We start from the raw sequence: 22,722 nt of genomic DNA, 5'->3' as shown, positions 1-22,722 counted from the left end.
TGCCGGCGTGACTGTCCAGCGGATATTTGCAAACGTACTCGGATGGTCTTCCCAGTTGCCGATCCATACCCCTAGGGATTTATCAAAGTTGATAGCACTGCCTGTCATTCTGCAGTATGATAAAGCCTCTGCGACCGCGATTTCGATGCTTTCTTTATCCCGACAAAACAACGCGATGTCATCCGCGTATGCCAGCACTTTCACTTCCGCGGACTGCAATCTGAAACCCGATATTCTATTGTCATTCTTGATTTTCCTACAAAGCGGCTCTAGGTAAATTGCGAATAAAAGAGGCGACAAACCACACCCCTGGCGCACAGATGACCGGACACTAAAGGATTTGGTAACCTCCTTGTTTATAATGAGGCTGGCGGTACAGTCTTGATAGCACATCTTTACCCCATCCAAGATCAAATGCCCTACCTTTATGTGTTCTAGAATACTGAAAAGAATTTTATGGGCCACACGGTCGAAAGCCTTCTGCATATCTAACTGTAACATGGCACAGTGTTCACCTAGGTCATTACAGTATTCTAAGATGCTTCTGGCAATATGAATGTTTGTGTAGATAGACCTTCCTTTAATGCCGCATGTTTGATGCGACCCTACTATTCTGGTCACCACTCCCTGTAATCGCGTTCCCAGCACTCTTGTAAATATCTTATAGTCTGCATTCATTAGTGATATCGGCCGATAAGCGTCAACAGCTAACAATTTTTCTGGGTCATCTGATTTCGGTATCAGGACTACGTGCGATGTCCGAAAAGAAGGGGGAACCTGTTTCTGCGCATAGGCCTCCTTAAACAACCGTAACAGGATCTCACTGACATCACTTTTGAAGGCTTTATAAAAGGCCGCTCCGAGTCCATCAGGTCCCGGAGACTTGCCTGCAACTAAATCATCTATGGCTCCTTCCACTTCGGTGATGCTCAGAGGCCACTCCAGACGCTTTTGAATGTCTTCCTCTAATTGCGGCATGTTTGACAAAAAGTCCGTCTTGAATTCTTCTGTGACGTCTTTAACAGTCCCGAATAATTTGCTATAATGATCAAGAAACGCCTCTTCAATTTTTTGAGGTTGGCTCGTGATCTCGTTCTCGTATTGAATCATTCTGATTTCATTTCGCCTCGCGTATGCCTTTTCGTCAGATAAGGCTCGTTTAGTCGGTGTCTCACCTAGCCAAGCCCTTTCAGCTCGTGCCCTTATAACTGCTCCTTTGAACTTCTCTTCTTCGATAAGCTCAAGCTGGCTTTTCAGTTCTCTTATCTCCTTTGTTCGGCTCCCGGGTCTCTCGCTTTCCACGGTGTACAAAAAATCAAGCTCACGTTGCATTTCATTTTCTTTTTTCCTTTTAATAAATTTCTCTTTACTGGATTCTTCTATAGCACTGATCTTGACTCCTTGTTTAAAGTTCTCCCATAATTCTAGCACGTTGCCATCTCCGGCTTCGATCAAATTACCTAACTTTTGCTTCACGCTTTCGCAAAAGGATTCGTTCATTAACAGCCCATCGTTGAACTTCCACAACTCCAGTTAAACTTCGATTTTCTTTCTGTGGTACCTACACTAAAAGTTACAAGGCTGTGATCGCTGAACGAGACGTGCTTCACACTATAGCTGCCACACATCGGAACAAGCTCCAGTGCGACATACCCTCTATCTAGCCTTGCGTGACTTTGCCCTTGAAAATGTGTGAATGCAGGCGTGCCGGTAGTACACAGGAAATTACCGACGTCATCCAGATTAGATTCTTGAACGAGTGTGTTTAAAAGTAAAGCACTTTTGTCACGCTCTGGGAGGTTTTTCACTCGATCGGCCGCGTAACATACACAGTTAAAATCTCCTAGCAATACGACTTTCCTGTCACACTGTAAATGCTGATTTACTGTTTCAAAGAAAGGCACACGCTCACTTTCAGTGTTTGGGGCGTAGACACATATCACGCGCCAACCTACACTCAGAAAGGAAAAATCCACAAAAACCAGCCTTCCACTTTCACAAGAAAAGACCCCTTCTTCTCTAATTCCCAGGTTGTTTCTAATGAAGATAGCGCACCCCGCGGAAGTCCCAACAGCATGTGATACACAAACATTGTATCTATTGCGAAACTGCAGCACCATGCGATCCGTTTGTTCCTCAGTTTCTATCTTTGTCTCCTGCAGCGCTGCTATATCAACATCTGTTTCTAAAAAAAGCCGGCTAAGCTGGTATTGCCGCTTTTTGGCACAAAGACCGCGGACATTTATAGTAGCAAAACGAAGTGCAGTGTTTTGAGCCATTATTATGTTTTTTGAAGGACAAACGAACCGCATGGTACCCACCTCATGCATCTGTGGCCAAAGCTGCTTTCGCCTTTTCCACAAACCTTCCGCAGCTGCCATGGCAGCCTTAGGAAGGCACAGTTGATGTCCCTGTCACGGCATTCCATCGTCCCTTGAGTTTGGCTTGGTTACTGCGTAGACTAGAAGAGACGCCGCGAAGCACACGCTCTCGCGGCTACGTCGGCGGCGTCTCCGCCGCCCTCCGGTCCGGAGGTATATTCGGACGCGCCCTCAGCGTTGACCGCCGAATGCTCGCCGCCTTTGGCGGTGGTCCTTCCGAGATCCTTGCAGCCAGGGCCTCATGCTCGTCCAGCGTAGCGTCGTGGCCTCGCTTGGAGACTGAGGCTCCGCTTGTTCCCTCGCTTACTTCCATGACTGCTGGCTCCTCAGGTGACTTCGACGGCGTTGAGGCATCCTGCACTTTCAAGACGCCGGTGGCGTCGCCAGCTGCGTCGGTCAGCTTTGGGCTTTCCTTGTTAACACTCGCGTCTTGGGGCATGTCGGGCGGGGTTAACGTTGCCGCATCAAGTTCCTCGAGCTTCGACGTTGCTTCGCTTCCGGCTTCTTCAGCGTCAGCCTCGTCCATTACGAGTTCCGCAGTGTCTTCTCCACCAACCGGCCCCGCAACACTTGCGTACGTCTTCACGCACTGAGATTCTTCGTGTCCAAAACGACGGCAGTGCGTGCAGCGAGGAACTCGGCATTCTCGTCTGATATGGCCCTTACTGTGACACCGCAGGCACAGTGGCGCTCTACCGGGAGCGACTAGAAGGGCCATGTCACCGGCTACGCGAAGCTGGTGTGGAAGGTCATCAACCTTAATGCCGTTATGGAGCTTGAGGCGCACGAGGCGTGTCGTCGACCCCTTGTCTTGGATACCTTGAACTCTCCACTTTTCCTTCGAGACCTCGGTCACCTTTCCGAACGGAGCAAGCGCTACACGCACATCATCGTCAGCCACATTGAAAAGAAGCCAGTGAAGCTTCAGACGCACGTCCTGGTTTGCCGGATCAATAACCAAACAACGTTGGCCCTTCACCTTCATTTCGCCGCATGCCAAAGCTTTCTTTATCCCTTCCGTGCTCTTGAAAGTCACAGCCCATACGTGGCTCATCTGATATGCCCCCAACGCTACCACTTCGGGGAGCAAACCAAGACGCGCCAACGTGTCCCGGAAATGTTCGACTCGGTAAGGCCTCGACCGGACATCCGCGTGCAAAAATAAAGTATTCAAAACACTACGACCTGATGGCAGAGTAGGCAAAACCACTTCGTATCCCTCGGTATCCATTCCGTCGATCCTGTCACCGCGGCCGCTGTTAGCCGCAACCACCGCTCCTTGGGAGCCCATGAAACGCACGTCCTTCCACTTCAGTAGCCAAGACGCGTCCTCAGCCACGAGTTCGATGCTTCCAAACGGTACAAACGCGCCTCTAGTGAATGCGGTGTTGCCTTCGAAATGAGCCATGGAAAGTTATCCTGCGGTGTATATCGGTAATTATGAACATGTAACTTACAGAAGTCGCAATTACACGAGTAGCGAAGTGAGTTTCCGCTGCATTTCTTCTGCGCTTTCCGCACACGCAGAGCCATCTTGCGGCAAACACAGAAGACCCCCTCCACTCCATGTACGGCGCTGCCCCGACAGATGGCGCGCCACGCGCGCATTGGAGCTGCGAGGACCGGTGTGAGGCGGTTCGCGGCCCCGACTCCCTCTCCCCTGACAACGCTTCGCCTTGGTTCCTCTGCAGAATCAAGCGTCCTTCCTTTCTTTAGATCGCTATCTGTCTATCTCTCTGCCCGCGCCGATCACGACGTTTGGCTTGCGTGCATCATTTCCCCCTCCGAGATACCGAGTTCTTCGGTTCGTTCCGCTTGCTCAGGCGCACTTTTCGTTGCTGCGCCGAACGCCGCGTTGCTCGACCATATGGCTCGGCACTCACCGCGTCCGATGCGGGGCGCCTCGTAAGTGATGACTGCCCTGTAGCCCACTGTCTTACACCCCTTGGCGGGTCAACGGGAACGCTGTCGCGTTCCACTCTTGAAAGCGAAGCTTAAGCGTCCTCCAATTTTTTCGCAAATGCTAATTGCTAGCGTCGGTGCAGTGTGACATCTAGACGACGGTGCGACGGCCACGTGGTTTTGGCAGGCGACACGAGTAAGCTGGCTGGCCTCTAATTTCGCGGAAAGAAATAACGAGGAAGCTTTAGCTTGGGTGCTCCTAAATACATGTAAAAGGAGAATTCGGTTTTCTCGGCAACCACTGCACCAAACTTGACTAGGTTTGTTGCATTTAAAAGAAAACTGAAAGTCTAGTGACAGTTTGTTTCGAATTTTTGATTTAGGTCGTCAAATGTTTTTTTTAATTGGCAAATATCTTGAATTCTCAAAAAACGTCACTATCAAGTTTACAATTCTGTAACTCAGCAACGCAAAATGATAATACAATTCTGGGAATTGAATAATAATAATATTTGGGGTTTTACGTGCCAAAACCACTTTCTGATTATGAGGCACGCCGTAGTGGAGGACTCCGGAAATTTTGACCACCTGGGGTTCTTTAACGTGCACCTAAATCTAAGCACACGGGTGTTTTCGCATTTCGCCCCCATCGAAATGCGGCCGCCGTGGCCGGGATTCGATCCCGCGACCTCGTGCTCAGCAGCCCAACACCATAGCCACTGAGCAACCACGGCGGGTTGGGAATTGAATCTAATAGTACATCTGAAGCGGAAGAAATTGACAGGTTACATATGAATCTCAAAAATGAGTAATATGGAAATACAGCTTTTGCAGAACCTTTCCAAACAATGTAACAAATTCACGTATAATATCAAATGACGTATCGAATTTGTCCGCTTTCAATGATCTAATGGATGCCGTTTACAGAACCGCGATATCTATTCTTGATGCAGGGCTATCAATTTGTAAACTTCGCGCTTATATTTCTTTCAAGCTTTGAAATTTTTGAAAATGTTTTTAACAAAATTCAGGACCTAATTAAAATTGCGCTTCCAACCGTCACTAGAATTTAACTTTCTCTCTCAAATGCAACAAATTTAGTTACTATGGGCCCAATGGTTTTCTCAGAAAAAACGTTTGTGTGTTTTAAATTATTGAATAGGCCGCGTCGGAGTTTGGCCCGAGCTAAAGCTTCCTCTTAAAAACAAAGACTGGATTGTGCCTGTTCGCGTTTTTCCTTTTCGTGCAATCTGCATGCGCAGCCACTTTACTAAACAGTCGCTTTACTCTGTCAGCCTACAGTTACAACGTCTCCTGGCTATGCAAGAGGGATTGAAACTACGATATTAGCTAATATTCGTCACCATATGAGGACGTGGTTGTCTACCCCCAGTTTTCCAGATTGCATTACCAGAAGAGGAAGCGGCGCTGACATTTTACGTCCTCTTTTTTCTTTTTTTTTTGGGGGGGGGGGAGGGGGGGGCTCGTACAAAAATGGCGTAAAACTAGCCAAGTATTGCGAGCTTGAATTACATACGGCAGGTATGTGCTGTTCAGTTCGTACGAGCAATGGGAACGTCTGAATGCGCAGATTCAGCCTATTCCCACTTTATATTTTTTTAATGTATTCCTTTAGTTACCCGCCGTGGTTGCTCAGTGGCTATGGTGTTGGGCTGCTGAGCACGAGGACGCGGGATCGAATCCCGGTGACGGCGGCCGCATTTCGATGAGGGCGCAATGCGAAAACACCCGTGTACTTAGATTTAGGTGCACGTCAAAGAACCCCAGGTGGTCGACATTTCCGGGTCCTCCACTACGGCATGCCTCACAATCAGAAAGTGGTTTTGGCACGTAAAACCCCATAATTTAATTCCTTTAGTTAACCGCCCAGTCTTTGTGGCGCCAAGTTAGCAACGAGATAAATGTATCAGACACTGTGGAAATGCCTGGTATCTATTCTCATCCGTCGGTATATTTCAGTTGACCCGTAAATTCCGTACTACCGGTCGCATTCCAAAATGAACCTATAATTTAGAAGTAATCTCGCTTCCTGTCAACACCACCAGCGTGCGATGAAGACACGTTATGTTATTTAATTATTTATTGGTTAATGAATTGAATGTCAATTATGTCTCTTAATTAACTACGGTACGACACTCAATGAAATGGTGGAATCCGAGCCATTTGGTAATCAAGGCGTACGTCAACATAGCGTGAACCTAAGAATTTCATCAGTGTGGAGGTAGCATTAAAAAGAAACAGAGAACACCTCTAAAAGACTGGTGTTCTGCGCAGTTCTGTCCTGCAGTGCGTAAGATAGGGTCTTTTTCCGAAAAAAAATTGAAGGGTAACCTCCCTCAACGAGAACTGTCCAAGATATGCGTAGCATTATGTGGCCATCGACGTAGTGTGTAATGGGGTAATCTGTGGTAATTATATATGTGGGGTTTGTGCTGATGTATAGTATGCATTATTTATTCATTAACATATGCGTGAGGTGTATGAACACAGAGTTGCACATATTTACATTGCCGAACATATACAATCCGCACCACGCCGGCCACCATGTAATATATTTTGGACAGTTTATATTCAAGGAGATTCGTCTTAATTTGTTTGCGCGATGCCCGGCGTGGCATAACCAACGCTTTAATGTCGTCACAGGCAGCGGATGGGGATGGCTGCGTGTGCATGATTTAACGCACGAGTGGCCATCTTCTCGTTTTGGTGCCCCTTTAGTCACCTGCCATCCTCGTAGGTAGGGTATTATTCCTTCGTATTAGGTAGCATATCTGTAAGTATCAGCACACACACAGGAAAGCATTTTATTCTGGCCAATGAGCTACGTCAAATACCAAGTCAACGAAATATATGCCCGGTGTGCTTTAGAAAAAGTTTCAAAAAACTTCATGTGGCAGATACCGCCGTTCTTGTCCTTGACCGGGATTACGCGAAGACGCCGACACATTTGCACGTGAAATTGAAATGCATAATCGGCCAGTTAACAATATTTCATTGATTAGGTTTCGAATTTTTTTTTATTTCACGGCACTATTGCAATCTACGCATTGTACGTAGCCGGTGAGTTTGCAAGGCGCATCCTGCTTGGAAAGAACCGTGTGGGTGACACCAGTTTCCAGCTCTTCATTCCCAACCTGTGCGATAAATACATTGTAATTGCAGTTATATTTTGTGTATTGATGCGTAAAACGGCGTTTAAAAAAATTAAATTATAATGTTTTACGTGCCAAAACCACTTTCTGATTATGAGGCACGCCGTAGCGGAGGACTCCGGAAATTTCGACCACATGGGGTTCTTTAACGCGCACCCCAATCTAAGTACATGGGTGTTTTCGCATTTCGCCCCCATCGAAATGCAGCCGCCGTGGCCGGGATTCGATCCCGCGACCTCGTGCTCAGCACCCAAACACCATAGCCACTGAGCAACCACGGCGGGTAAAAACGGCGTTTTGTTAAAATTGTGAATGGAACAGTGCAGGTCAACGCAAGCACGCATATCTCGAGACCAAGGCGATTCTCAGAATTCGTTCCCAGTGACATGCCTTGTAAGCTCATCAGGTACAATTCGTAAATTGCCACACGCGCAATAATTTGGTTTAAGCTTACTTAGTAAAATTTTTTTAATTAGGCGATGATGAAGTTTGATTTATTTTGCAATGTCCGCATCTTCGAGTGGTTCAAGGATTATAATTATGCTATCCGGCACAGCGCAACTTAACAAGAACTTAATGTAGGAAAAAAAAATCGCACCGAGTATATCTGAGTAAGAACGCCAATACAGTATTTCGTAAATTTTCTGAAATAGAGAGCAAGCAAAAAAAGGAAAAGTCTTCGCCTTGCCTGAAAGATGTGCGGTGATTTCGAGGCCACTGGCTGGCCATGAAGCACCTTCCCGGTTGGTAGAAAACTTTTCTATGAATAAGACGAAGAGAAGCCCGTAACACGCCAGGGGCATGAAGACCACGAACGCGGCAGCGGCCATTGTCACTGGCACACCCCAACACTTGTCCATGACTTGCCTGGAGCTCTTGCACTGCTGGACATCGCTAGTCCGGTCGGGAAGACGCTCAGCAGTCATGGCGGTTTAGGCCCAGTTCACCTGTGCTGTAGAGGGATGCGACTCGTGGTAGTCTGCGCAACAACTGCGATGGAGCGCGGTATATGAACGCGCTGAGTAACGCATTGGCGCCACCCACAGGTAGTAGCGCTGGTTTTAGGCAACCTTCATTCCGGACATTCTCATACAAGCACCTTATAACTTACAGCCTGCCGTGCAACAATCACTTCTCGGCGACTCCGTCTTCCATCGCTTGATGGACGAGGAGTCAGAGCAAACCGGCTTGGCAACTACAGGCAACACATTGTGGGACTTGTGAACTTATCAAGGGAGGCTTACGTATGCGCCATATTGCCACGTGAGGATCTATAGGAGACTGGCACAGGGAAGACAGCAAAACGCCGCAGTAGCAAGGATAGCTAGCTATCAACTGCCATCTTCTGAGTTGCGTGGCGCCTTGCAAACCCGGCCTCGCCTCAGGGGCACGCGCGGCCAAGTATGTTTAGCTATGCTGTGGGAGCGAGCGCAAGAGACGTTACCACTGCATCAACCTGCCTGCCCAGGCGTGTCCGCCAGGTGGCGTGAAGTAACTCCAAAGCGCACCACTTGCTGTGCATCAGACACATGACATGCACGCTATACCCGACACCAAGGGTTATTACATTCATTTTTCAGTTTCATTTCATTTATTTACCCTATAAGGGCACAGAATAAGGCATTACATAGGGGGGGGGGGGATAACAACAACAAGAAGTTTCAAAAGGGGGTTCTAAGCGTGAAGAGCGAAACACAATATAAAGAACATAAGTGTTTTCAGCAATAAGAAGATACAGTGCATCTAGTAGTAGCATGGCGTAATGATTATATAATGCAATGACGAGATCGAACTACAAAACTATATAGAATAACGCAACAAATACATGACAGTGATTAAAGGTAGTAGGGCGCTCAAGCAGGATAACATGGTAGTTTAGAGAAGATTAGCTGGGATGGCAGGCTTGTTCATCGAGGTAGTTTTGTAAAGCCGATTGGAAAGAAGATAACTCCTTAATGTTGACAATGAATGGCTAAAGGGTGGAAGGGCGATATGTAATAAAATCCCAGCTACCGATTTTCGCCTGCAATTCACTCACTTGTTAAACTAATTACATGAATTAAGTAATTCAATAAACTTTACAGTAGATGTTTATATTTGAAAGTTAAAGGCAATTTAAAAAAAAAAGTCTAATTCCATGTTTTTGCATTTCACTTGGCCATGTAGACCGAAATAACTGGTCTCAAATTATTCGTTCAAATTCTTTCATTACGCATACGACAACGCGAAGCGCAACTCGCTGTACAAGTTGCTTGCGACGTCGAAGTGGGGCTTAAACTGAAGCTGCCGTCGCGCTTTTCTCTTCCACCGAGTCGATTCCGATTGGCGATTTGCATTACTCCCAGCTGGGCGCACAACCACTTCAGCAGCAGGGACCAGGCATATTGCTTGAGCGTGGCTTGGCGAAGCTTCATTTGACGCCGCCACGCTACGTGCCAGAAAGGCTGCTCAGTGCGAGCCGCACTTCACCGTTCCGCTTGCAGAATGAGGTGAATTTAAGGAATAATTTGACCGAAGTTATCTTGATCTACATGGCCATTTCGAAATGCAGAAGGACATAATTAGACAGTTTGGACATTCCCCATCAAGTTTTCAATATAGACGTGTGCCGTAAACTTCGTGGGTATAAAAAAGTTACTTATGTACTATGTTTCTCTTGGGAATGAGCTGATGGAGTTTTGTTTTTCTTCACAATGATGTGCTACTGGACAGAAAATTCATTTGTAGTAACGTAATTGGAGCAAATTGTGTTACTTTTCCAAAACACAGATGTTCGAAGGGCAAAAAAACATATTGTAACTTGACGCCCTTATTATTTAATGGTTATTAGATGGTGGAAAAGGGTCACCGGAAAAAGTTAACACTATAAGTGTGTCAATAATGTAACTGTTTCCGGTCGTCTTTCCCTATTTCCCACTGCAACATTCAATAATCTTTCCCGAATATATTCAAAATACAACTCCTCGAACAATATAGTCAGACCATTTACTTCTCGATCGATACTTCGACGTGCCAACGAAAAGATGTTCAATGGTTTCTGCGCTATTTTCAATCGCTGCAAACAAATAATCGTGGGTAACTTTTTTCCTATACTACTCCCTTCCCAGATGCCCTGATATGACTTTGGAATGCACTTTGAATAACCATAAGGTTTCATGCGTCTTATCTTATACTGAACTTTCACTTTATTTCCTATTCTGGCTTCCTCTCCATTGCTCATATGCAGTACATATACAATGTTTCCGCATCTCTGAATTTAAACTTATCATCCTTCTCCCTGTTGCTATCCATGCCGTTAAGGCAATATTTACGGGTCAGTTTCCTGATTCGTTTTCTCAGCATGAACAAATTAAATAACTGTTAAGAACTGCCCCTATCTACAAATTAAGCTTTGAAGATACAGCAGCCTCAACTGGAACGTCACGTCTCCGAAAGTAAACATTTTCCTACTAACTTCCAATCAAACACGCCTCAGCGCAAAAATAGAAACGGCAGCTGGAAGAAAAAGAAAAAGAAAAAAAATATGCAATGCCTCGACTTAGTGCACAACGGCCAACGAGAATCTGCACTACGACAGTAACTCCCACCAGGAAAGGCGCGAGTGGCGGGGAGGCGCTCGAGCAAGCCACGTTTGCAGGCTGATGGTGTCAGTTTCTCATAATCAATGGGAAGTAGCGCAAATGGCAATAAATGCGCGTGTGTTGCCATGCGTGCAGTCGGTGAAGAACGACGCGTAACGCGTTCCAACGAACGTGCGTGGCTTTAGCGACATCCTGCGCCGTCGTTTATCATGCTGGCTGTGGGTAAAAAAACTAAAAGCGTGCAACGCCTACGCCATGGCACATTTCACCGTTATGGTGTGCGATAGCGGGCTGATCAGCATGGCCGAACTTTATCGAATTTTATCGCAGCTATCGAAGAACAAAAAAGAAAAGAAAACAAAAAATACGCTTGTAGGTATGTTTTATATATTGTGCGCCGGGGTGTCCTGACAAACTAAACACCTTCATCCACGTGACCTTCCGATATTAGGTTAGGTTGTATTCTAGGGATTCTCGCATACAGATACAATTATAGAAATGAATGAAAATATTGCGCATACTATATATAAGATCATTGGAAAACGATAACCGGCGCAGAAACGTGACTGTCGAAGAAATACTAAAGAAGCATTGACGCTTTCACCTGGCGGACAACTTGCCCGCGAGGCTGTCAGCCACGTAAATGAGATCCTTGAATTATCTCATGCTCGGTTTAAAACTCTCGTGATGAGACAATACGAACCCTATGGGCATTTGCAGCTGACCTAAATAAGACAATTCGGAGGAATAAGACAGTCTTCATAGGCTTTGCCGTACAGTCTACGGACAAATAGAACGACACGACGAAAACAATAAGCGAGTTTGCAACGAGAAACCCTCGCAACCTAATCAGGGGAAATGAAAAGCGTCCACGGGATGGGAAGTTAAATGTGACCGTATATTTAGCCGATTGTGCAATTTATACGTCCTGTTTGTACGCCCTCGCGTCTTCTTCTCAGTAGCACTGCTGCCATTAAAACAAGCTTGTGGCGACGAGCTACCACGTAGACCAGTAAAAGTCTCGATCTCTCGCGGAAGAGGAAGAACCGACACTCGATCTCTTAGCCAGCCTTCTTTTAATTCTCCTTCGGAACGCTAGCTCGTGACGGAGCGTGCCAGCCACTCGTGCCTCGTGTAGACGCGAGCGTCTACGTAATTCTCATGCGACGCCGATGCTGCTGCCGCTACAAGCTATTTAGCAAGAATTTCATTTTCATTCGAACTGTACACGGTCCAAGGGAATAATATTGCCTACCCTTTCCTAAACCTACGGATTTGCTTTGATAACATTATCATGTTTCTCGATCCCTCACCTTCTCTGTCACCAGAAATAAACTCTACTTTCTCGAAAACTGATATCTTTTCAAAGACGACGCAACAGTCGCCTGTGTAACAAACAGCGTGGTAACAACTGCGTAGCGTCCTCCTGACGTGTCTAGTAAGCTAGGGCGCTATAACGTAAAACTATTCCAAACTTTTCTATTCCAATTCTGCTATCAGCCCTCCACGATTGGTCAAAAGCTTTTTTCGACCACGCCCACTTCACCTGTCTGTCACGCGACGTCAGGAAAAACGCGATACCTCCCTATCTGATATGATGTGTACACAATGATTATGCATGATTTCACAGAAAAAAAAAGAAAAACAGTTATTTCTGATTCGACGCCTTTTTTCTGTTAGCCCTCGGCTATTGGTAAAATGTTTTCAGGCTGCAACCACTTCACCTGCCTGTAACGCGACGTCACAAAACCACACAAACTCACCGCGTCAAAGTGACATGTACGCGATAAAGATGCAATAATATGCCGAACAAAACTGAATTTTCTTCGGAACAGCCACAGGCTGCCCGAAGATGGCTGCCGCCGATCGCTGAGACGCTGGCTACTCGCACCTGCCGGAGAGCATGGGTGTATTTGCGTATAATAAATTATCTTGCGTGGCCGTGTAACGTTTTCGAGCCCTTTCAGCACATTTACCACCTCATTCTGCCAACTCTTCTTTGCTGAGGGTCAGTGTTAGCGTCATTCTTAAGGTTTCGTTGCATGCCGCCGTGATTTTCGACCAGCCACCAGAAGCTAAGTAAGGGAAAGCCGACCAATCGCAGACACCGGCACCACCCTCTTCATCCGGTTATCGATTTTCAGTGCACTGGCTCTGCCCCAGTGAGTCCCTCTCCACTTGAGCGTTCTCCTCGCCTCTTCTCAGCCAATTAGAACGACAAGTCGCTCAGTGTAGGCAATTTTATTCATTTTTCAAGGAAACAAAAGTGACCTCCTATGAACAAGGAGAGCGTTTGATTGGTCTGTTCAGACAACCCTGCGGGTGACCGCCCGGTGTTTGCGTCGGTGCTTTCGCAAATTTGACGCCAGGAGATTGGAATAGAAACATATTGGAATAGTTTTACGTTATAGGGCCCCTAGTCGGTAACATGAACGAATTATTCAGATTTTGTGGAACTCCGCTCATCTAACGCAACCAGTTACATCTGGCGGTGATTGTAATTATACCGAAATGAAGTAGCAGACATGCACAAGCTCATGTCACTACAGAAGAAAGATGAAAAAGAAAACGGGAAATGAATTTTGTTAGGACGATGTGGCGGTGGGACCTTGATCGCTGTTTCATCTGATATCACCTCTTTAGGCATACACGTGCCTTCGCAGATTGATTTCTTGGGCTGTTGTACCTGCACAAATAACAAAGACGTGATATTTTCCGCTTGCTATCGATCACCCGATTGTAGATCCACATTTTTACAATGAACTATTTGACTGTCTTAACAAAATCGTTGTTAAATATCCAGCAGCACCAATATTCTTGCTCGGTGATTTCAATTTTCCTGGCATTGACGGGGCTGTTGACTTCCCATCAGTGACTCTATCCTCATCCCAATGTTCAACCTTTCTTGATATATGTTCGAGCTTTGGCCTCACCCACATTGTTAAACTGCACTGCAATTTCTGCCAACATCCTTGACCTCATCTTCACCACATCTCCTGATTCAATTTCTTTATTATCAATTATACCTGGTTTAAGCGATCATTCCGTAATTCCTTTTGGAATCCCCTTACGCTCGTCCCAGCGTCTAAAATACTGTAAGAAAATTCGTGAATACAGTAGAGCAGATTTTTCCTTGATCAATAACGAATTACAAAGTTTTGCCGATTCCATTTTCCGCAGTTCTGGGAAAGGACTATCGCAGGAAACTGGCTCCTTTTCAAAAACAAAGTTGAAACACGAAGTGAAAAATATATTCCCACTCGCCTATTATCCTCATGCAATCAGGCTTCCTGGTTTAACTAGTGTTTAAAACGGCTTTCAACAAAAAAAACGCATATTTCGACGCTTCAAGCTGTCTTGGGAAACCAAAGCAAAAGCTGCCTGCGTAGCTATCACATCTGAATATAACATGGCCATTCACTCAGCCAAGAATTACTTTTTTTCTGAAACACTGCCTGATCTGCTCACAACTAATCTTAAGAAGTTTTGGAAAGTTATCAACGTACGCAAACCTAAAGAAATTGTTTTGAAAACTGACGCTGGAGATCCTGTTCCCCGCGAGCTTTGCTCAACGGTTTTTAACCACACATTCTGTCGATCTTTATCTGGCGCTCTAATAGACACTTCACCGTCCGCACGCACCTTTCCCTTACAAAAAATGTTGTTGGAAATCCATTGATTTTCCATCGATATCTTATTGTACCATCAACAGAAAAATTGTGGAAATTCCATTGGCATTTGATGGAGGATTTGTTGAGAGATTATGGAAAAGTGGCCACCGTGAATCCATTGTATTTCCATTGGAGTATTATGGTGGTGTATTTCCATGGGGTCTCCATGGTATTTTTATTGTGTTGTTTTTTCATGGGATCTTCATTGGATTTTCATTGTACTATTTTTCCACTGGGTTGTCATTGTATTGCGCAGCATCTTCATAAAGTTGTCATTGCATTCAGTCCTCAATGCAATGACTTCATGTAAGATAATGCTTACTGAGGCTGAATATGAGGTGCAGCCAGCAGTAACAAATAAGAAGGCATATGAAAAGGCATGGTCTTACTTCATTTTATTTATCACGAAAGAAGCAAGGATAGGCTCTTCTTGATGTACGGAACACTGGCTCCCGGAAACTGAGCAGGTGTATCCTGAAAACATATGAGTAAATAAAACAATGCGCAGCTTTTGCAAATTAAATTAGCAGGCAATAGTGATTATTTAAACCACAAAACTAAGAAATAAATATCTACTAGAAGCTTTCATGTTTAATCCATGTACTACTGATGTTCTGCATAAGGAGCTATAATAACAGTATAAGGAGTCATGGTAAATGTGGCAAGAGCTTTGTACAAGCTGCTAGACAAAAAGTATACAAGTGAGCTTCTATGCAGATTAAACTAGCTTCATGCTCGAATTATCTGCCCAAAAAATCCTGTAATAGTTTCGTTTTATCCTTGATTAAGTGTTATTACAAATAGCATTATGCTTTAAATTATCTGATGGTCACTATGGCAATGCAAAGCTTGAACATAGCAAGTGAAAACATTGCATCTGGAATTTACTACTTCCTGTCACCCTTTAATTGATTTAAGAGAAAACATTCATCTTTAAAGTAGGTGCAGCCTGCTGCTTACACATGACAGCAGTGGTGGTCAGACATGCAGCAAATGAACTAAATCAGCTCCATGCTCAACGTGACTGTCACACGAATGTGATGGGGCTCTTCCTCTCTGTGCATTCACTAAGTTCCTGCTAGAGTGAACCTTTCATGCAACATATATATTTGACACTTTATAATAACAATAAGCGCTAAGTTAACCCAAGAAGTCTTGAAAAATAGTGCAGGTTTTTCTTAGTAAAGAAACAAAGCTATAAGATAGCCAGCACATAGCAAATCGCCGAGCATATATTAAAATGTGCCATCAGAAATAGCTGGTGCAGAAGTCGACCTAGGAATACATGTGTGCTATCTGGCCAGCTATGATCTTGAAGCAGCACACTTACATCTGACACGTACACTTAGAAAGGGCATACACAGGCGCCGGACTGCAACTACTGCTTTATTGCTCAAAGACCCATCTTTTATAGTGCCTCTTGTGAAGCGTACATGCCCTGATGGCAGTGAGGTGTGACAAGAGCCAGGATAAAATGCACAAAAAACACAAATAAAGATGAAATTTTTCGATTTCCACTATGAATAACCAAAGTCCAAGATAGAAGCATGCTTCTTCTGAGAATGATACTGAGGGGCAACTGATACACCTATCGTTCCATTTGTCAATTTCTATTGCTTCAAGAATTTCCCGTTTGCTGTTTGTGTTCTCTGCGCACAACTTCCGTATCTTTCAGTATGGGTTTGCAGCCACAATCCTTGCAATGAAACGCTCAGTGATCTGAATCTTTAGCCATGTAGTGATAATTGTGTTCAGTAAGCCTCGCACTCAAGGACCTGCCCGTCTGCCCAATGTATACCTTGTTACAGGACAGAGGGAGCTTATAAACCACTCTCTCTGAACAATTCACACAGGGTTTTCAGTGGTTGATTGCACAGGCACTTGTTCCTTTTTTCGCGCCATTCCCCTTTTTGCACAGGCTCGACAATCACAGAGGTGCGCAAAACACCACATCAATGCCAGCCATGTGACCTATCTTTAGCAGATTTGGGAAATTGTGAGTACATAAGGCATGACCAGCTTGTAATGCCCTGTGACTGTGCGTGGATCTGCTCGCCTTTTCTGTCTTCTTATGTAAGCATTCTGCAACTGGTCAAGAGCTTCGATGAATACCCAGAGCTCCTGAGGCAGGTTACCTGGTTTGTTAAGCTTGTTTCACATTTGTGATGGCATGTTTTTTGCAGTGTGTTAAGAAAGCAAGAGTGGACAGTCACCCTTTTCACAAGCTTTGAATGGGCCGAGTGGTAGGGAAGGACAGCTTTGTTGCTCCTTGGCTCATAAGACCAACAGATTTGATCAGAGGATACATATGCACTAAGGTCTAAAAACCTAATAAAACCGCTGATAGGTAGCTTATGTGTTAGTAACAATGACGTGAGGCATTTATAAAACACTGCATTGGTGTGTATGTTGGTATTATGAACCAAGGAGCAACAAATCTGTCCTTCCCTACCAATCGGCACATTCAAAGCTTGTGAAGAGGGCGATTGTCCGCTCTTGCTTTCTTAACGCACTGCAAAAATCATGCCATCACAAATGTGAAACCAGCTTCACAAACAAGGTAACCCGCCTCAGGAGCCCTAGGTATCCATCGAAGCTCTTGATACGTTTCAGGTTACTAAACACAAAAAAGTGAGCGGATCCACTGCAGTCACAAGGACTGTCAAGGCAACGCAGTCATACCTTATGTACACACAATTTCCCACAATCTGCAAAAGATAGGTCAAAGGGCAGGCGTTGATGTAGTGTTTACCACACCTGTGCAGTTGTTGATCCTGTGCAAAAAGGTGAATGGCACAAAAAAAAGAACAGGTCCCTGTGCAATCAACCATCGAAAGCCCTATGTCACTTGTGCAGACGGAGTGGTTTATAGGATCCTTCTGTCCTGTAACAAGGCATACACTGGGCAGACATGCAGGTGCTTGAATATACAAGGCTAAATGCACATTTATCCCTGCACGGCTAAAGATACAAGTCATTTAGCCTATCATTGCAAGGATTGGGGCTGCAAACCTGTCCTGAAAGATACGGAAGTTTTGCGCAGGGAACATAACAAACAAAGCAACAGAAACTGACAAATGGAAAGGTAGGTCTATCGGTTGCACCTTGGTATCATTCTCTGAAAAAGCGTGCCGCTATTTAGACTTTGATTATTCAGGGTGGGAATCCAAAAATGTCACCTCAATTTGTGTTTTTTTGTGTTTTACTCTCGCTCTTGTCACACCTCACTGCCATCAGAGCACGTGTGCTTCTCAAGTGGCACTACAAAAGACGGGTCGTCTTTAAGCAATATTGTAAAATGTGCAGTCCAGCGCCTGTGTATGTCCTTTCTATGTGTACGCGTATGTGTCAGATGTAAGTGTGCTGCTTCAATATCATGGCTCACCAACTAGCCCATCAGTATCTTTTAAGCAGCTGTGATCAATCTATAGCTCAACCAATCATTTCTTTTATCAGGCCTCTAAAATTTGTGCATAACTTTGTGGCCATAATGTAAATAATGAAAGAGGGGAACTATTTGTTTTTCTACACCAAATATTAGCAACACTTCCTATACTTTATCCAGTTGCTAACAGTACAGTTTGTACAAATAGCCTTTCTTCAACTTATATGCATGTTCTGATTTCATTATTTAAGACTACATGACTATTAAAATAGCGTACACACCTATCGGTCTCCACGCATACAGTGTTGAGGGCCTCCTCTTGAACCGTCTCGCCACGTAGGCAGCTCTTCCCCCAAGCAGCGGCTTGCTGTGGAGCCCACCATCAGTAAAGACGTGGTGCAAAAGTGCCCTGACGAATTTTCCACGGCCACTGGTACAGTCACAGGCCTGGCTCAGCTGATCGAGGATGTTCTTATCAATCAGCGTCCGGCCACCAATGTCAACCTGTACACAGAAAATTAAGCGGCACTTTAAAAGCTCACTTTTGATCACACAGAGCATAAAGGTGAACAATTTATCATCAAAGGTCAAGCCATAAATGACAGCAGAAGAAAAACAAATATCTTGCAGCACCGTTGCATGGTTTGCATTGCAGAGGCATTTCTTTGACAGTTGCTTGCAGTTACTGACACTGTAGCACATGTGCACGTGTGCGAACAAATATAAGTTGTTCAGAGGTGGACTTAGTAGTTGCCGGCTGGTTGCCCACAGATACACAAGCTGTCGTCAGTGAGCGTGATCTCGTACACGATCATTGTTAATTATTGCTAAATAGCATACAGCACCAGCAACTTTCCTGCAACGGCTTGCTACCTGCCACCATGCTGCCCAGATATCAATTTTAGTCATAGTCACACATCGCAAGATCAACTGCAAATCTTTAAGTGATCCATACAGATCCCTTTCGCTATGTCAAGTGATTCCAGGGGCCAGAAGTTGGGAAACACTGATTTAATCTTGCTTTGTTCACGGAATCATTTCAAATGCACTATATTGCCAAAAAAAGAAAGCAAAAGAAAGAAGGGAGAACAACTGGCAGCACACAATAAGCGTACCTGTGTGCAAGCAATTACTGGTTCTTCTGGCTTGCTCTCGATGTTGAGGATTTTTCGTAGCCTCTTCACTCTCTTGCCAGCTTCTGCATAATGAGAAAGCAATACAACCGCTGAATAAAAGTAATATGTACTTCAACCATTTCAGCGATAAAGCACCAAATGCTACTTCCTTATGCAGCAAAATATCTCACACTTAATAATGAATTTTGCGACCCTTCGGTTTTTGTGCATCAGTCACTGAAGCGTGATTTGGCGAGCCTGGCATTTAACATGAGTCGGATGCATGACACTTCGTGATAGTCGAGTGAAGCCGAGAAGCCTTCCATTAAAGTGTTGCAGGTCTTCACACATGCTGCACAGATAGTTTTGAATTCAAGAATAGGCATGTTTATCCACAAAATTATTAAAAAAATAATGGGTATTTCTTTCAAGCAGCAAAAGGGAACAAATCAGTATGATCAATACATCTAAGTTTTTTTTAAATATGCTTCAGTATTCAATATTCCTCATAAATTCTAGTACGGACTGAATACTACCAGACCCATACACTGCTGCAGTGTGCTTTTTTGTCCCGAGTCATGGAGTTCCATACATAAACTGGCTAGAGGGCCTCGACACCTATACTTCCATAAATATTACAGGGCGTGTACACAGGAACGTTTGATGTGGAAGGGCATGTTCAACTGGTTCTTGTTATGTTAGCACTGTTTATTCGGTGTGGCAAAGTACATTCGCACATGCAGGGAAGGGCCTTAAAGATCTTTTATATTCACAGAAACCATTAAACAGATGGTGTAAGATTGTTGCCTGCTGTTGATGTGTCACGCAAGTTTGCACTAGTATCACACACAATGTGCCCTGCACACTTCTCCAGATGCTGTGGATGCCAATATTTAAAGTATTTTATAAATGCAGTATTACATATAAGCTACACAGTGAAATGCCATCAATAACAAAAAATGTATATAAGTGCTTGATGCTTATGTAACCAAGTGTTTCTTGCTACCAGCTACTGTGTTAGCAATGTATTTTATTTATGTGACTGAATGAATTAGTTGAATATTTTTATTGTTCACTGCATATGTTTTAGGTATACTGAAATAGCAAGAACCGAATTCTTTTACCAACAGTTTTTCACAGGGCGGTTAAGAGAAAAACATTTCAAAAGAAAGTGTCTGATATTACATCTTTATGACAAGGCACTTTTCTGTGCGAACATAAAAGTAGGAATTTGGGTCAGTCCTCTGAAGGGAAAAATAACCCAGATTTGGTCTAAAGGTTGCATCTTTTCTCTCGTATTCAGAGGCTTGCATGTTTTCATAACCTTTTTTCTTTCTTTTTTGCAAGAAGGCATATATTTATAGTAACGCCGGATTAACAAGTCTTAATACACTACAGGTTTGAGTAAAATCTTGTTCTTTAAGATATCCAGAGCACACAAATAATTTCACAGAAATAATTTTGCAACATGAAAAAGATACCCAGGGCTGAGAGAGAAACTGGTGGCGTCAATCACATGCGCTTTAGGCATTTTTTTTTCTACTTTTTTACAACACGGTAGCATTCGATTCGCTAACGATCAACCAGCCTGTTTTGTAGGACGATCCGCGTTTATTAGACATGACACGATATCGGCCACGACATTTCTGCATGATTATTTGATGACAATACAAGGAAAAGACGGTCCGCCAATTCGATTTTCATATAAACGGCTGTGCATGGGTCCTGCTTCAACGGTAATACTTAAAACAGGGTCAAGCAAGTTAAACATCCAAATTCTGTGATTTTACTATCCAAAGCCACGATCTCACTACAAGGTACGCCGCAGTGTATAATTGAATTAAATTTGACCACGACCCCGATCTTTAACAAGCACCCATATCCAAGCACGAGCGTTTTTTGCATTTCGCCCCATCGAAATCCGGCTGCCGCAGCCAGAGTTGCACCTGCGGCCTCAAGGTCAGTGGTGCAACACTAAGCTACCGCAACGGGTGGGGACGAGCATGACAACACAGGAACGGGCGCCCTTGTTTTAAGTGGTTTCGTGCACTTCAGTTCGCGATAAACTTGGCTACCGTGTAGTACAGACGAATAGGCCAGGCTGCTAAATACACAGCTTAAACAGACATGACCCCACCTTGGCGCTTGATGGACCGAATGAGCATGCAACACGCTACACATGCACCCGGGACCGGCCCGGCACGAAATGTTTTGAAACACCGACGCCGTGCACCACGCGTGAATCAGACATACAGCTCGGAGTGGTTGACTCACACAGCACGAGCGCCACAGGCGCAAGTCTGCCCGACGTACACCCAGAGACAAAAAAAGCGCCCCGCGACGACACCAGTCAGAACGTTGCCGATCAGTTATACAGACAAGAAACGTGCTTACCGTCGGGTCAGCCGGCGCTCCATTCTTCATGCACGCTTCCACGCAGCCCAGTCGGTGGCATACCTCCGCGTCAGCCAGTGGACGGACGGGCACATTCAGCTTTTCGTCTCCCAACGCTCTTGGCAAAAATGTCTCTTGTCGCGCAACAGCAGATCACAACGCACACGCATGCTTACAGCTCACGACGCACACAACACGCACACGGAGACCACGCAAAAAAGCAAAATGGCGACGAAAACAAATGCCAAACAACCAAACACGCAAAAAAGAACAAATTTCAATGTTGCTTGTTAACTTTTGTACATTTCGCTAAGTTTGGTAAAAAAACTTTCAAAAATATTTCGTTCGGGAAGAACTCCTATAATTTTTTTGCAAAGCTGTCAGTTATACACAAAGTGTAATAAAATAAATTATGTTCCTGCGCAAATCGCAATTATCTGCGTTGAAACAATGATTCAGTATCGATGGCAATGTTGAAGCATAGCCTCCGAGATTTCCTCCGTGACGACACATCGTCTCGATCTCGAAGGCAACAAATCCATCAAGTTGTCACGAAGCGAGTAGTCGAAAATGGTGGCGATTCACCACTGGTTTGGCTCATTCCCTAAGTGCTCGTTGTTGCAGCCGCGCGAATGCAGCGGCAAAGCTGTGCTGCTTAACCAATGCGCTGAAGGTTACCTTACGCGGCAACGATGGCGCGAGAAGAAGTGAACGGCATCAATCGACAAATGTTTTCTTCTGACGACGGGCAGGTCGCGCTTGCTGATGCGAACATGAGTCTGTATGAGTCGCGTCTCGGTCGCTATATATAGATGTAAAACCTGAATAAATCAAGCAGACTAAGAGACTATTTGTCTCCGCCCTGTTTCAAAGGTTTTTGGTGCCGATCATGATCATCATCATCATCATCAATGTGGTTGGTCGCGTGACCTCTGCCAATCGGCGTGTGGGCGCGCTTACACTGAATTTTGTTGCATATTTTGCCGTAATGTAATAGTGTAAATTTACGCGAGGTCGCCTTTCCGCAGGCTCTGTATTGCTGTGGTAGCTTGTGATGCCACGTAATATAAATTTTGGTAAGGTCCAGTAGGATACGTACATCGACGTACCGATAGGCTCG

General features: G+C 44.8%; 1 protein-coding gene and 1 long non-coding RNA gene across 2 annotated transcripts; both read right to left on the bottom strand.

The window, feature by feature from the left end:
* Nucleotides 1-2,472: 2,472 nt before the first annotated feature.
* On the bottom strand, nt 2,473-3,690 carry LOC139051648 (uncharacterized). The gene has a single exon (XM_070528590.1). It carries the CDS (start codon nt 3,670-3,672, stop codon nt 2,497-2,499), a length of 1,176 nt encoding a protein of 391 aa, XP_070384691.1. The 5' UTR covers nt 3,673-3,690; the 3' UTR covers nt 2,473-2,496.
* An 11,398-nt stretch (nt 3,691-15,088) lies between these two features.
* Nucleotides 15,089-21,810, bottom strand: LOC135917809 (uncharacterized). Its single transcript, XR_010569415.2, has 4 exons — nt 21,603-21,810; nt 19,209-19,291; nt 18,375-18,597; nt 15,089-15,182 (listed from the first exon to the last, which is right to left on the bottom strand). It is a non-coding gene; the product is annotated as an uncharacterized lncRNA (long non-coding RNA).
* Between the last annotated feature and the right edge of the window lie 912 nt (nt 21,811-22,722).

Source organism: Dermacentor albipictus, unplaced genomic scaffold (assembly GCF_038994185.2).
Source record: "Dermacentor albipictus isolate Rhodes 1998 colony unplaced genomic scaffold, USDA_Dalb.pri_finalv2 scaffold_13, whole genome shotgun sequence".
Classification (NCBI taxonomy): domain Eukaryota; kingdom Metazoa; phylum Arthropoda; class Arachnida; order Ixodida; family Ixodidae; genus Dermacentor; species Dermacentor albipictus.
Note: the sequence above shows the minus strand (reverse complement) of the source record. Positions and strands in the feature narration are given on the sequence as shown.